The following is a 15,379-nucleotide window of genomic DNA, read 5'->3' as shown; positions in this document are numbered from 1 at the left end:
CGAGGACTTTTCCGACAAACAAGGGATCCTCGGAATGTCCTCGGAAATTTATTTCCTCGGAATTCCGTCGGAAAATTCCGAGGGATTTCCGAGGAAAAAAAAAATTCCGAGGAATTATTTCCGACGACGTGTTTCGTCGGAATTTCGTCGGAATAACGAAATTCCGACGAAATTCCGACGATTTTTTCCCTCATAATCCTTGATGTTTTCTTGTAGTGAACTGCTTACAAGTTACAACGAGAAAGGTTAGGAAAAAAAAAGTTAACAAACAAGACAACTTTGTTTTTATTTATGGATCTTTTGTGTAAAGAAAATCTGTTTTAACATATGACTATTTCGATTTTCATGAAAAAAAACTCAAATTCAGGAATAGCCCCAAAAATAGGGAAACTCTGAACTAATACTGACTAAATCCAAGGAATTTGGATTCATTTAGGAATGATAATTATTACGCGAAATATCCAAAACCTTAAAAAAATATTCAAACCTCTAAGAAAAATAAAATTGTACTTGTGCAAACATTGGTGAATTTGGCCATATGCAAAACCAAACCAGGTTATTTTGAATTGGTTCTAGTTTTTGGTTTCATATTTTATGCCCTAGAATAAAAATGATTCAGGTAAAGAATTCGAGATTTTAAAAAAGTAGTAGTAGACTGGAGGAGACATGGGAGAGGAGAGATTTTTTTTTATTTCTAGATTTTCATGAAATGATTTCAACCGCTAAACCAAAAATAAATAATATATCATGACAATAGTTACTAAAAATCTATATAATCATAACACTTGGCCTAATTTTTATTGCCCTCCTGAGAAACTCTCTCTGCCTTGAAGATAACTCAACTTCTGGTGGAAAGATACAAGCGTGAGCCTATAGCTATCCCGACGACAGCAACCGTCAGCGACTTGAGAACATACTTAGCTGTATATTTTGATTCATTCTTCGGTATCTCCAACAGATCCTTCATCTGCAAATACCATTAGCACAATAACGATTAGCTCAGCATCTGTTATGTCTAGACTGAAAAGACTGTGACTAACCTTTATAGGTTGGTTCCAGTTCTTCTTGATCCCTTGAAGATGCCCTCTACCAACAACTGCCACGACCGAGCTATGCTCACTTGCAACTCTTGATAACATACATGCCATGTACCTGAGTTACATAATGCAAAAAAAATTGGTATGATCATCATGATGGTGCTTAGGACTTTAGGAGAGACATAGAGAGAGAGGAATACAATACTAACGTATCACGCTCATGCACAAGTGTATCCATGAGAGATGGAAACTCCTTGCTTATTTCTTGAATCACCAACGTCAGCATATCCACATTGTTCATAGCTTTTAGCTAAAAGACCAAACAATTTAATCAACACTAACTCAATATTTATACTCGCAAAAGCTTTGTAGCAAAGACTTTCTTACCATCTTCTTAAGTTCCTCAGGGCTAGGGAGAAAGACAGGTTGAAACACTAAGCCGTACAAGAACTTTACTTTGTGCCATAGAGGCATCTTAGCCCACGTTCTCTTCAACGTGATCTGCTTAAACAAAACCCAAGGAAAGAAAAAACTGATTGAAAACCAATGCATAACACTCCTTAAGAGAAAGGTTTAAGACTATCAACAAATTCACCTGTACAGGACGATCACCTAGAATCACCTTGCCACCATATGTGTGTGCCTCTTCATACGCCACACGAAACTCGGCACCAGGTAATACATCAAGCTTGCTGGCGACCTAACATATATACGCAAAAGGATTTAAACTAATGGTATGAAAACATTTAAGCCACCATCAAAGAAGATATTAACCGAGGAAGCATGCATGCATGCCTGTGCAAGAAACCATCCGTACGCTATTCCGAATGCGTTATGGTTCTTCTTCCACATGTCTATCATCTCCGGCACCGTCGGAATCTGGAAAAACCAAAAACATGGCGCAACTTAAGTACATTCTCTAGACAATGATTCCCATTAGAAGAAAAAACTTGGACATCTTCAAGCAAAAGAAGGGGAAGATGATGATGATGCACAATATAGTCCAGTGTTAAACTAAAAGTGGAGATGCTATGTGGAGCAAAACCTTCAAAGCAGGAGTGAGAATAGATAATCGACTTGAACACAACTCCACAAAGACGACCTGCAAATTCATCAGCTACATACTTAATTAGAGAGAGAGAGAGAATGATAATATTAAAGAGTTGACAATGTAGAGAAGAATAACCTCTGGTTTCATCAAGCTTATTATAGCTTCAACTTCTCGACATGATTCCTACAATACAAAAACGCTTTATCTTTTTTCTTTCTTTTTTTTTGTAACAAAAAAACGCTTTAGATCAAAACAGCTAAAAACCAATGCATATGAATGCTAACAGCCTTTATAATCATTTATCATTATCCAGCACTTTCAACAAATTACAGAATCAGTACCCAAGTTTCAATATTTTTCAAAAATTACCTCTCCAGTCAAATACACATCACAAGATCAAAACAGCTAAACCATTGCATATGAATGCTAATATACTACATTCCCATCAAAAGGGTTAGCCTTTTTTTTTTTACCAAAACCCCAACATTTCAAGAAATAACAGAATCAGTCCCTCAAGTTTCAATCTTTAACAGAAAATACCTCAGAGACATGAGCCGTGCCAATCAAGTACACATGGCAGGATCCGCCTTCAGCTGTGGAATCGCACGTTAGAACCATAACGCTTTCTGCGTATTCCTCAGGCAGCTCCAACTTCGTCGTCTCCACCGCAAAATCACCATCATCGTCGTCACTAGCATCACCGACCGAAACGACGCCGGTTATCAGTGAACCGGAATCGCTATGTTCATCCTCCTCTTTATCCACATTCACTATGTTGTGGCTATGGTCATCTACGTGAGCCTCCGCCTTCGGCTCCAACAGTATTGACGTCGTCGGTTCCATTCACGATAGGTAGCAAAACCACGCTGATGTAACGCTTATACAGTTCCTCTTCTCGCCTTATATATCTTTGTTTTTAAAAATATTAAAATCAAATTAATTTAGCTTTTTTTTTTTACTTTTTAATATATAAGTAAAATCTAGTTTATTTCTTCTTATATATAAAATCTCAAAGATTCCAATGCTGGTTTGTGGAATTTTTTTTATTAATAAATGGAGAATTTATCTTTTTATTTTACATAATTTTTTGATCTATTAAGAAAACGAATATTTTGTGGAAAATGTTTAAGTATTCTACGAGTTATTATCATTTTCATTAATGTTAAGCGATAATTTTTAGTCTTTTTTTCTTTTCCAGAAAAAAAAACTGAGTCAAAACAAAAGGAAACAGTAATATCGTATGTATCCGATAACTTGGGATGCAAAATCATGAACATACCTTAACTGAACATGTCAGTCAATTTTTGGGAGGAGATTTTTATGTTATTTGCTGACTACCCATATCATTTTAGTCAAAACTATTTTCCGAATCTTACTTGATACTTAATCAGGGCCGGCTTAGATAAGGGGCGAGCGGTGCGACCGCCCCGAACCCAATCTGTTGTCTCTCTATTTCTTAATAGATAAGGGTCCGATTTTAAAAAAAAAATACATGTATTTTTATATTAAAAATTAAAAAAATGTCCAAATTTTTTTATATGAAAGTATTTTTTATTTTCATACATTTATTTTTAAAAATACTTCTGGTATTTTGAAAAAAAAAACCATATATCTATCAGATTTTTTTAAAGAAAAATAATAGTTTAAAAATTAATTTTTTTTTTTGCCCCAGGGCCAATGACACTGTTGAGCCGGCCCTGTACTTAATAAAAAATAAATTAATGCTAACTTTATTTAATACGTATGGTTATTTATAAGGTAATTTACATCTTGTGAGTAACGTTTTCGAAATGAATAATAGTTGGATTGAAGCTAGGGGTTATATAATTCATAGATAGGCAGGCTCATTCTCTTTGATGTGTAGGGGATTCCAATTTTCTACTATTTTGACGCAAAGTGGACATGGTAAAACAGTCCCAACATAATCTTCTTTATAGCCTTCAAATATAAAAAAAAAAACTTTCAACTGCAAAACTGAAATGAATTTGGATAGCAAATGTATATATATACATATAGTCTCAATTATGAAACTATAACATGGTGAGCATTGGTTACAATAGGAAGATATATAACAAAACAACTTTGTAATTGTAGGTAATCTTGGGCTTGAAAAAAAAAAAAAAAAAAAAAATCTTGGGCTTGAGTTTTGTTTTTGTAGACTAATTAAAACGAACATCCAGAAACATGTAAATACAAAATAAGATGGCTGAGCAGAAGCATCCATCTCAAACTCACCGAGACAATTTTTTTCTGCTTGAAGGCTTTCAACACCGAGACAATTTTATGTCGCGGTTTTATCTCAAAAGACAAGATGACTCACTCATTTATCGGAGGCAATGCACTGCGGTCTACTTGTCTACACACTAGATTTCTCATGTTAGAAAGCATACAGCTAGTCGCCTAGTCCATCGAATGAAGAGGCCAAGAGGGTATACAACTGTAGATACATTCTTACTGCAATAAGACATTTGAAATTTTGTTGTATGGTCAAAAAATGAAAATGAACAAGAAGTAGAAACAAATAAAAATGAAGGAAATACAGAGAAACGTATCCATCAAACACTGAAATCTTAGGGCCTAGAGTTTTTTTTTTTTTTTTTTTTTTTTATTAGTTTTGACATTTGTTCTTGACCACTATGGTAAATCATTTCAGTCGAGTCATCTGTATTTTTTTGTACATTAACAAACTAATACTAAAAAGATCCTTTTCCGTGGACCAACAAATCTTGGTGTTGCCGTTGACTTATCCTTTTTCCATGTCCGAATCTTTCAAATTGGATTTGCTTAAAGGCAAATTTACATAAAATAAATAAACTCTTAACTTAAACGCTTACACAATCTCACAAAACCAAAGTTTCAAGAAAAATACGTGTGTCTTAATATATTAGATATAAAATACATATTGAAATGCACCGCATTTCTCTATTTTTAGAACTAACAAATTAATATAATAAATGTTACGCTAATATACTACTATTTGGTAAATAAAATTCTTATCAAAAGTTTTTGTCTATAATCTCTCGACTATAGTGATGTTTGTTAAACACAATCGCTTTATCTAATCAAAACATGGTCGTACAAAAAATAAACAGCAGAAAATTTCGTTAAATCTATGAAGAACATATATTTTTTTAGTCTATTAAATTTCGTGGCATTTAGTTTTCATCTAATTAAGAAAAGCACACACAACATAAACTACCTAAGTGAGAAATGACTATAATATGTTCAGTTTAATTAAAAAAATTAGTGACCAAAAAATGAAATATTGAGGTTTGTGTCATACTTTCTTCTTTTTCGAAAGTAAAATTTCTAAAAAAATTTGTTCGACAAAAATAGATTTTGTATATTAAAAAAATATTAAATAAGAATGTTTGAGTTGAATAAATATAATTAGTTGATAATTATTAAAAATGTATTATATCAACAGTAAATTTATTTGTAGACATTAATATACGTGAATACTCTAAAAAATATTTTTCGGATGAAATATGTTTCTAAAATTAAGATTTTTATAAAAGTAAAATATCTCATATATTTATATAGAGTACATTACATAAAGACTGTATTTAAAATTATCAACTTCCGGGTTATCTTCCTTAAGAATATGCGACATTTATACAAAATAAACTCTAAAGCGTAATCTATTTGGAGGTTTTACACCTGACATAGGTGAATTGCTAAAGTCAATCAAATACGTAAAAACCGTTGACCAAAACAAAGACTTCCAACAAAGACATTGCTTTTTGTTATGTTAATCTCGCTGTCATTGATTATTTTAGAGTCTTCATTGTTGTCATCAATCATAATTAACGTTTTGTTCTTTTAAAGTCGTGTCTCTCTCTCTCTCTTGGGGGGAGATATCCAATACTAGTAGTATAATTAAACAAGGGTTGATTACTTCTTCATTTTCTGGGTTTGCGTTTAAAGTCTTCATTAATTCTTACAACATAAGTTTAAGCTCAAAAGCCAATGCAATGTTATGAAGTAAAGAGGCTTTGGTAATGCGACTGCTAGAATACAAAGAGGGTTTTAATTCTCAGGTCTTAGTCGTCTGTCTCTCATCCACTTTTAAAAGGCATCGACTTTTTTTTGTGATTCATATTGAATCTTTACCCTTTTTTATTCAAAAATTGAATCTTTTTTTTTTTAGTTGTTTCAGAATTGAAAAATATCGATTTTATGTTTTCTTTTGGTGAACTCTATTAGGATTAACATAAATCTGGATACAATTGTGTTCACTTCATGTTTGAGCAGTGTGGCTCCTTCTTCTCTTCAGGGTAGGAAGCAAATTGGTGAAAAGTTTCCTCTTTTGGAAAGGTTTGATTTGTCTTCTTCTTCCTTGGAAAGTGGCCTTCTTCAAGGGGGTTTTAGCACTCGGTGAAAGTTTCCTACTTTTTGGAAGGTAACTATTTGTCATCTTCTTTGAGAAAGTGATTCACTTTCATGGCTATTTATACTGTATTTAGGGGACTTTCTTCCTGAGATTAGGTTTTGCTATGTCATTTGTTTGCGATTTGGTCATAGATGATTTTTTTTTTGTATATTGAAGGTTTTGCTTTTGGAATCTATGTTTGGAGGTGTCTTTTCTGTGCCTGTGAACAATCCTCACCTGCGCAAATCTGGAAGTAGGCTCATCATCGCTAATCTTGAAGGTAAGCCACTAGCTCTGAACTTGCTGATTTCAACTGTAAGATGGTGTGACTGAGAATAAGGTTTTGACAGGAGAGAATGACTTGAAGAACTCAAGTATGCAACTAGGTACAATTGCCAAACTGCGAAGCCCTTTACTCCTTAGCAGCCTCAAGGTTCTTTTTCCTCAAGTAGAGTTTTGATTTTGTAGCATGTTTCAGTGATGCACAGAAAGGAGCTCTCTTGCTTGGCTTTTTCCTTTTCTGTGTAAGTCTAATGGACTAATTTGAGATTTTAAACCTTTGATTCTTCAGGTTGCTTTGTATGTCGGTGGTCTTTATGTTTGTGGAAAGGTTGGAGATTTTGAATTTAGCTTTCTTGTAAAAAAATGATCTGAGCTTTTGATTTGCATCCATAGTTTTGAGTTTTGACTCTTCTCATCATTATATCAACTTGCAGATTGGATGGGAATCTGTAATGAAAATGGGATTAGACACAAGAGAACTGTTCTTCTATGAGACCTTTCTGTATTACAACCCTCTCCTTCTCATTGTAAGTCTTTTTTTCTTGTCCGTAAAGTCAAAACCCTTAAACTTGTGTTTCATTCCTCTAATATTATTCTATGACTTTCAGACAATGATGGTTTGGCTCTGGGGTGTGAATCTGTGGGTGTTTTCTCGAACTGGAGTCGATTACGCAGCAATATTTTATCTAGGACCAGATCATCTTAGTCACAAAGAGATATGGAAGGTATAATAACATTTCTTAGTTAAGACCATCTTTATCAATGAATTTCTAAAAAATCTGAGGGTGTCACAGTGTGCTAGGTGGATGACGACGATAATATTGACTAGCATGACTGCCTATCTGTACCTATACTCGCATGGAGATGTGTCCTTGGCTGCTTCTCAACCAGTGTAATAGATGCATCTTCTCTTATTTTTAGAGAGCTTTTTGGATTCATTTTGTTTCATAGAGTTTTGACATTTTTTTTCTGATGTTTTCCAGATTGTTTTGTATCTCTCTGCTGTGATCATTCTCATCATCCCTTTCGATATCTTCTACATGTCCTCTCGTTACTACTTGCTATGGACTTTTTGGCGCATTCTCTTCCCTGTTCAGGTACATGAATACATTTTGTTTTTTTTTCTTGTTAAATGTTGAACTTTTCACTTGGTATCGTCACAAAACAGACGGTGTCGTTTTCAGACTTCTTCCTAGCTGATATCCTTACTTCTTTGTCAAAGGTAACACAAACTTTTTTATAATCTCTATGATGCTTTGAATCCAGTTTCTGAACAAGAACAAAGTTTATGCGCAGGTTCTGTCCGATTTGGAGCGTTCTGTATGTCGTATGGTCCATAGACAGGTCAGTGAGTTATCTATACTCTTCCATAGTACTAAGCTATCCATCACATAGGCAGTGAATCTAATTAGTGTCATTGTAGGTAGCTACTGTTGCATGGTTTGAAGCAGATTCTGTTTGTGGGAGTCATTCGGCTGTAATCCCCTTAGTTCTTGTTCTACCTTATCTTTTTCGTCTGTTCCAATGCATTCGTCAGTACAAAGATAGCAAAGACATTGCAAACATCTGGAATGGTAGTAGTGACACTTGTAATTAAAAAAAAAAAAAAAAAAAACTGATTTGTAATATCTCATGTGCCCTGTCTATTTTTTTGGTTTCAGCTGGGAAGTATTTAACGGCAGTGCCAGTCATCTTTCTATCAGCACTCAAGTATTTTATCGATCAGGATACATGGACTTACTCCATTCAGCCTGCTTGGATCCTCTCTGGCCTAGCCAACACTTTCTTCTCCTTCTTTTGGGATGTTTTACGCGATTGGGATCTAAGGTAACACTTGCGTATATATAATAACAGAGTTCTTGGATTCATGCTTAAGATCTCATAACACTTTACTTGCCTTTGTAGTGTCTTCACTCGGATTTTCAAATTCACCAAACCAAATCTTTGCTCTCATCTTCTTTATGGACGCCGTTGGGTAAAACTAAAAGTTTCTTCTGTCCAACCAAACACTGCTTGATGCTTAAAACTAGCTAAATAGTGTGAACTTGGCAGGTGTATGTTTGGGTGATTGGAAGCAATCTAGTACTAAGGTGGACATGGACGTACAAGCTATCAGCTCATCTCCGTAACAACTACATCACGGTCTTCATCATCACTCTTCTGGAGATTTACAGACGGTTCCAGTGGGCGTTTTTCCGTATAGAGAACGTGTGGTACAAGATCAACAACCCCAAGCGTACTACTTCTCATCAGACGAATCCTGTTTCACTCCAAAACGATAACGGTGGCGAACAGGAGAAGTTACTCGCACATAGTCACAGCCTCGGTGTATAAGAAGAATGCCACAGGTTTTCTTGTTTCTTTGCTGAGGTTTTTGAAACAAGTTTTGAACAACAAGCACATACAAAGTACGCTTTCTTTTGTACTTTATAACTTGTAACTTCTATTACAGAGAAATAGAGAGAGAGAGAGAGAGAGAGAGAGAGAGAGAGAGAGGCTGACTCTCTTATATACAGAAAGATGTGCAACTTTTATAGACTACTGGAATAATATAAACATTACCTGTTTTGTGAACTTAAAATGCAGTACAGGCACTTGTTTTAGGTGCAAGTCAACTAAAATGTTTTTCTCTGGACAAATGTAGCACCAGGGATGGACATTTGGGTACATGTTCGAGTTTTTGGTACTAGGAATATTTTAATTTTTGGTTTGAGTTTTGTTCTTTTTCGGATTGGGTTTTATGAGATATATGAAATTACCCCAAAATATATATTTTTTTTCAAAACCATCAAAATTTATTACATTTGTCTAATGGATTAGGTGAAACACAAGCTTTCTTGATTTATTATTGGTTCTTTACTTGATCCAACATAGATACTAACTCTCAACAGATACAAACACAAGTTTAGTTATTTACCAACTCTTCTCACAAAAAACATTTTCTCAAATCATTTCTTCTATGTAAACCACTACATATAGACACACTTGACACCAAATGTGAAGCACCAAACACCATCATCATCTCTTTGATCTAATCTTTCAAATCTCTGTGTTGAAATCCCCTCACAAAAGAAGAAGAGAATGGCATCCAGAGAAATGCTGATCATTATCTCAGTCCTCGCAACTACATTCATCGGTCTAGCAGTAGCTACAGATCATACCATTGGTGGTCCTAGAGGTTGGACCGTAGGAGCTAATCTTAAAACTTGGGCTGCAGGACAAACATTTGTTGTTGGAGACAATCTTGGTAATGTGTTCACACATCTTCTTACATTAAACATTGATTCAACATATAATAGACTAAAACAAAACCAATGTTCTTTCTCCAAACAGTTTTCGCTTACCCTTCTGCATTCCACGATGTCGTTGAAGTCACAAAACCAGAATACGATAGCTGCCAAGCGGTTAAACCGCTTATAACGTTTGCTAATGGAAACTCCATTGTTCCTCTCACCACTCCTGGAAAAAGGTTCACATACAAAGCAAGACCTATATGATATGAAGATTTATATACAAGTATTTATAATTCTTGATCACTTTTGTTTAGGTACTTCATTTGTGGCATGCCGGGACACTGTACACAAGGGATGAAACTAGAAGTAAACGTTGTCCCAGCCGCAAACGCAGCACCAACCGCACCGCTTCCAAACTCTGTCCCATCATTAAATGCACCGTCACCTTCTTCTGCTTTACCTATACAACCTTTGTTGCCTCTTAACCCCGTCCCTGTCCTCTCTCCTTCTCCTTCAACTCCCCTTCCTTCCTCCTCTCTCCCTCTTTTGCCGGCACAGTCACCGGCACTTTCTCCAGCGGCTACTTCTCTGCCTTTGTTTCCAGGTTCACCTGGTAGCTCGAGCAGTACCACCACCAAAACCGTCGGGAGCTTCCCTTCTAGTGCTACGGGCACGACGGATAATATTGATGGAGCAGGAGCTTCTCCCGGTGACTCCTCCGCGAAAAGCCTTGTTTTGGGATTCGGATTCATGCTTGCTATGATGATTCATCTGTTCTAAGTGTTTAAGCAGAGACACATTTTGTTTACGTGTTTGCAGTTTATTTATTGACTAGAGAATGTGTTTTGTTGTGTATATATGCTGTTTTTGTTTGTGTTCTGTTATGTATTTCAGTATTTTCTATTGTATATCCGTTTTCTTTTTCTCGTATATACAGATAAAAACACATAACCTTTACGTAACATTTCAATATCATATACGGTTTCTATTAATAATAATCATTTTGTTTTCTTTTTTGTACAAAAATTTCAGTTTAATTTTTCTTTTTTACAAAAACACATAAATAACAAAAAAAGAAATATTTATAAAAAATAAACCTATATTTTTATATATAAACGAATTTTAATTTTATTAGTCAATATATTTTCCCTAAACAACATAAATAAAAAGAAAATATTTTTAAATACGAAACTCAGCGAAATACGAATATTTTATTATACAGACTTTTTTATTTTTATAAAAGGATATTAACAAAGATATTATTAATTTGTCATGTTCAAAGAGGCAACAAGATGGAACTACGACGGCAAGGCTGATCTCATATGAAGACAACGGTGAATGAGGAGTGCTGTCGATGTGGTTCTCCGGCGAACCAAGAATGATGGCGGTGACTCGGGAGGTGGTTGCATCTCGTCGAAGACGACAACAGCCTAAGAATAACACAAAGAAAGAAGAAATTCGCTAATTGTATCTTGCTCGTCTCTGCTGCTGTTAAGTTTGTTATATTTAGCACCAAAGTGACTGATGAAGATGGGAATATCAAAGACAAAGACAGACATGAATAAAAAAAAAGGTTAAAACTGATAAAAGATAAAACAATGGAAACAGATTTAGGTTTGTCGATTGGTTTAGTTTGCGAGGGTTTACAAGCCAACTAAACATAAGACAAAACTAAGAAGCAAGCAAATGTTTTGTTCTTTTCAGATATGTCCTTGTTCACGCCACTTCTTTTGCAAGAAAGGACTGACCATGAGCTCGACACTGCAACTCGGGTGCAGCTTGTTGTAGAGACCAAACATCTCCGTGACACATTTAGACAATTCAGGGTTTCGGAGCTGTGTAGGTTCATTATCTTCAACGACAGCATCAAGCCTCTTCAAACTTGGAAAATAGTCCAGGAAATGCTTTATCAAGGTCATCTCCTTCATCGTTGCTCGAAAGCCTTGAATCTCAATCCTATTCACTGGACAAGACCTGAGTGAACTACCTTTGTCTTCCCGAGAAATGCAGGGACAAGCATCTCCACATTTGTCTGTTACATAGTGTGATAAACCCTGAAAAAAAGGAGACGATGAAAAGAACTAGTGCTACTTCAACAGCAGAGAAAACACATGTAGTAGCTTCATACCCGAAGGATTATAGTTTCTAAACGTGGACAATTCTTTAGAAGAGCTGGCATTGCTTGCCATCCTCGTCCCTCTTCACTTGTAATACCTAAGAACTTGAGGTTGTTGAACACTGGCAATGTATCACAGCATTGAGAAAGCACCTGAAAACAAAGAGATTTTTTTTGCAACTAATGGTTTAACAACAAGTACTAGAGAATGGTAATAAATACTCCCTCCGTTCTTAAAAGATCAATGTTTTAAAATTTTCACACTTTTTAATAAAACATATTAAAACTTAGCTATAAATGCATAGTTTTTTTTTGTAATTTTGTATTTCCTATATTTTTAAACCAATAAGATTTTAAGAAATACAATTAATGTTCTTGAACTTCACAACTTCTCTTTATTAGTTGACAAAAATTACATTGGAAATATAAAATATGTATCTTTTTGAAACAAAAATTTTCTCTAAAATGTGGATCTTTTAGGAACGGAGGGAGTACTGCTTAAAAAACTGACCTCGAGAGTATCAGCAGTGAAGGAAAGTATCTGAACATTTTGTATCCCATTCATGAGCTTCACCACATTGCCGAAGTGGAGAACAACATTACCCTCCTCCTCATCATCCTCTAACAACTCATTGTTTGCCTCTCTTAGTCGCTTAACCTGTTTATCAGTCACTATAAGATTGATTACCGCATGGACTAACTTGCTCATATTGACCAAAGGATAGTCTTCCGCAACCAAGTCAAAGTAGCTTAAGACGAGCAGGTTCGGAGTATCAAAAGAGACGCTCGTTGGATTCACAAACTCCTCACAGCCGGTGCCGTGGAGAGTTAGCTTTCTCAGGGTTGCACTTGACACAGTCACATCCGGCTCTAGCCACTCCATGCTAGCCATTCGTAGCTCTTCAAGCGCAGGGAACGAAGGAATAAACTCCTCGATCTCACCGCAGAAAATCAAGTCAGAGTCGATGTCAAGACTCTTGAGCATCGTCAAGGAAGAAGAGTTTAGATGCCACCACCAATCAACACAGTGCTCACTTCTTAGTTTCAGCTTAACGAGTGTACTACTAAAGAACAACTCTCTAGGCAGCTGGTAGCTATCCTCTTCGGTATCCTCGCAAGTAAAATCAGTGAAAAGGCTGAGGTCAGAAACGCCACGCTTGAGCACGTTACAGATCCAACGGTTAACAGTATCTGGATGGATGCCAGTGATGCACTTCAGGGAGAAGCTGTTGATAGGAGAATCACCCTGCATAGCGAGAACTCTGTCTACAAAGCCGACGAAGCTCTGTCGAATTTCTTCCCTTTTCCCTTTACCGTCTTCGGCGTGAATGAAGACAGAGTCATCAATGTCGAGATTGGGATTGAGTTTCCACAGGTTGAGCCATCTCTTTGAGAGAGCCGAAGTCACGACAGCAGACTTTGTCGGAAGGAGGGACAAGATATGATAAAGAAGCTCGTCTGGTAGACTGGTGAGACGATCCATTTACACAGGAGATGAGTAAGCACTTGAGCAATGACCCTAAAAGTTAGGGTTTTTCAGCGAGCGAGTGCATGCAGTGAGAGGAGGAGAGAGGTGACAAAGTGGAACTACAAGCGAAGATATGGAAGAAGGCACATACCGCAGATGAAGGTAGAGAGAAAAGGGAAAAGTTAAGAGGCTTTCCACTTGGACCAGAGGAGATGAAGGAGGCGGATAGAGACACAAGTGAAGAGAGTCTGGTATAAATGTGGGTTCTGTTTTATGACTGGTTCTTTTAATACCCCGGTTTAATTCGGTAACAAACCAGGACAGTTAAACTTTTGTAACTCATAAAATTCAGACCGTTTGTTTTGATCAAAAAAAAAAAAAAAATTCAGACCGTTTGTATATTTTTACTAGGTTATTTTTCCGTGATAATGCACAGTTATAAATATTTACAAATTAAATATATTATAGTTTTTTTAAAAAATTTAATTTACATGATTTTATAATTTATATGTAGGATTTTATTTAATTAAATTATGTTATTTTAATTACACATGTGATTTTAGATATATAATACTCTCTTCGTTTGATTTTAATTGTCGTTCTAGGTTTATGCACACGGATTAAGAAAACATATGATTTTGTATATTTACAAAACAAAAACACAATTACCTATATACCTAACCTTTTTTCAACCAATTAAAAAAAATAAATTGGAGAATCTTATTGATAAATTTTGCATTGAAACTCTGAAAAGACACTTATTTTGAAACGAATTTTTTTCCTACAACGACAATTAAATCGAAACTGAAGGAGTATCTAGTCAATTTGGATATTATTTAGGTATATTGAATTTCATCTACTTCTCCCGATACAACTATAGTATTTTTTTTTGTTCTGAAAAGTTAAAAGTTTTTATAATTATTGTTATTTGCATTTGTTTTAGTTTTTGTTTTAGATTTGTTGATATATTTCAGTATTATTATGTATTTTTAATATATATTGTTTTGTTTATTAAATGAAAAATTTTGCGTCGAACGGTCTCGTTTCGATGGCGGCTCTGTTCTAGGTTATCTGGTTTTTCCGAGTGGTGACTCGGTTGATTTCGTAGTTGATGGCTTGATGTGACGGATGAGATCTCGATATTAATCGATTGATGCTCTCCGATGATCTAATTAAGTGATGATGGTGTATGAAGGGTGAGTGAGGGACTGGCTTCGTTTTTGGAGGAGTACTCAATTTCTCGATCGAACAATCGTTCTCCGGTGAAAGAAGCAAAGGTTGATGAAGCGGTACGATTGGGTTAGCGCTTGTTTCCGGCGAGATCCGGTGTAACGCCGTTCAGTTTCCGGCGTGTTTCACTTTGGCGGTAGTGGTGAGGGATTTCGTGACGCGTGTACGTCGATGTTGAGGCTTCAACACGTGTCTCCCGGCGTGACAAAAGTGGTGTCAAGTGTATGGTTTGGGCCAATCTTGGATTCGATTGGAAGTTTAGGCCACTGTGTGGCCTTTAGGTTTTAGTTTTTTTTGTTTGGATGTTTGCCTGTAAACTTTCTCTGGGCCTTTTGCTTCTGTTTTGTAATTGGGCTCGTGTCTTTTTAGTAATAATAATACTATTAGAAGGAAAAAAAAAATCAAATGAAAAATATACTAAGGTTTAATAATTTAATACTAACTAGACTTGTTAACCATGTATTTGTGTTTTCTAGAATTCGGGTTTTCAAAAACCCAAGAATAACTCTTTTGAAATCTAGTATCTTTTAATTAAGGAAACCGAATAACTTGCAAATTATATTATTTTTTCAAAATAAAATTTAAAAATA

General features: G+C 35.5%; 4 protein-coding genes across 9 annotated transcripts; 2 read left to right on the top strand and 2 right to left on the bottom strand.

The window, feature by feature from the left end:
* Positions 1-694: 694 nt before the first annotated feature.
* LOC106333610 (traB domain-containing protein) lies at positions 695-2,945 on the bottom strand. 2 transcript variants are annotated; one of them, XM_013772035.1, is made up of 9 exons: positions 2,629-2,945; positions 2,224-2,271; positions 2,083-2,139; positions 1,833-1,916; positions 1,633-1,737; positions 1,425-1,538; positions 1,247-1,347; positions 1,041-1,152; positions 695-967 (listed from the first exon to the last, which is right to left on the bottom strand). In XM_013772035.1, exons 1-9 carry the CDS (start codon positions 2,929-2,931, stop codon positions 839-841), a joined length of 1,053 nt encoding a protein of 350 aa, XP_013627489.1. In that variant the 5' UTR covers positions 2,932-2,945; the 3' UTR covers positions 695-838. The 2 variants fall into 2 exon arrangements, with proteins under 2 accessions (XP_013627489.1, XP_013627488.1); XM_013772034.1 differs by having other exon boundaries at positions 734-967; positions 1,238-1,347.
* A 2,998-nt stretch (positions 2,946-5,943) lies between these two features.
* Positions 5,944-9,316, top strand: LOC106329006 (SPX and EXS domain-containing protein 3). Of its 4 annotated transcripts, none has more exons than XM_013767568.1 (15): positions 5,944-6,128; positions 6,365-6,490; positions 6,638-6,740; positions 6,811-6,893; positions 7,032-7,070; positions 7,177-7,269; positions 7,351-7,467; positions 7,537-7,632; positions 7,726-7,839; positions 7,911-7,964; positions 8,039-8,086; positions 8,166-8,316; positions 8,404-8,569; positions 8,648-8,717; positions 8,795-9,076. In XM_013767568.1, exons 3-15 carry the CDS (start codon positions 6,656-6,658, stop codon positions 9,074-9,076), a joined length of 1,398 nt encoding a protein of 465 aa, XP_013623022.1. In that variant the 5' UTR covers positions 5,944-6,128; positions 6,365-6,490; positions 6,638-6,655. The 4 variants fall into 4 exon arrangements, with proteins under 4 accessions (XP_013623022.1, XP_013623021.1, XP_013623020.1 ...); XM_013767567.1 differs by having other exon boundaries at positions 6,343-6,490; XM_013767566.1 differs by lacking the exon at positions 5,944-6,128 and having other exon boundaries at positions 6,199-6,490; positions 8,795-9,316.
* A 454-nt stretch (positions 9,317-9,770) lies between these two features.
* Positions 9,771-10,755, top strand: LOC106333969 (blue copper protein-like). The gene is made up of 3 exons (XM_013772347.1): positions 9,771-9,989; positions 10,076-10,211; positions 10,290-10,755. Exons 1-3 carry the CDS (start codon positions 9,824-9,826, stop codon positions 10,753-10,755), a joined length of 768 nt encoding a protein of 255 aa, XP_013627801.1. The 5' UTR covers positions 9,771-9,823.
* Positions 10,756-11,493: 738 nt separating this feature from the next.
* Positions 11,494-13,802, bottom strand: LOC106328547 (F-box/LRR-repeat protein At3g58930-like). 2 transcript variants are annotated; one of them, XM_013767013.1, is made up of 4 exons: positions 13,711-13,802; positions 12,603-13,610; positions 12,104-12,244; positions 11,494-12,029 (listed from the first exon to the last, which is right to left on the bottom strand). In XM_013767013.1, exons 2-4 carry the CDS (start codon positions 13,572-13,574, stop codon positions 11,676-11,678), a joined length of 1,467 nt encoding a protein of 488 aa, XP_013622467.1. In that variant the 5' UTR covers positions 13,575-13,610; positions 13,711-13,802; the 3' UTR covers positions 11,494-11,675. The 2 variants fall into 2 exon arrangements, with proteins under 2 accessions (XP_013622467.1, XP_013622466.1); XM_013767012.1 differs by having other exon boundaries at positions 12,603-13,796.
* Between the last annotated feature and the right edge of the window lie 1,577 nt (positions 13,803-15,379).

The sequence above is a fragment of the Brassica oleracea genome, chromosome C3, assembly GCF_000695525.1.
Source record: "Brassica oleracea var. oleracea cultivar TO1000 chromosome C3, BOL, whole genome shotgun sequence".
Taxonomy (NCBI): Eukaryota; Viridiplantae; Streptophyta; class Magnoliopsida; order Brassicales; family Brassicaceae; genus Brassica; species Brassica oleracea.
The sequence above is the reverse complement of the archived record's forward strand: the minus strand, read 5'-3'. Positions and strand labels throughout refer to the sequence as shown.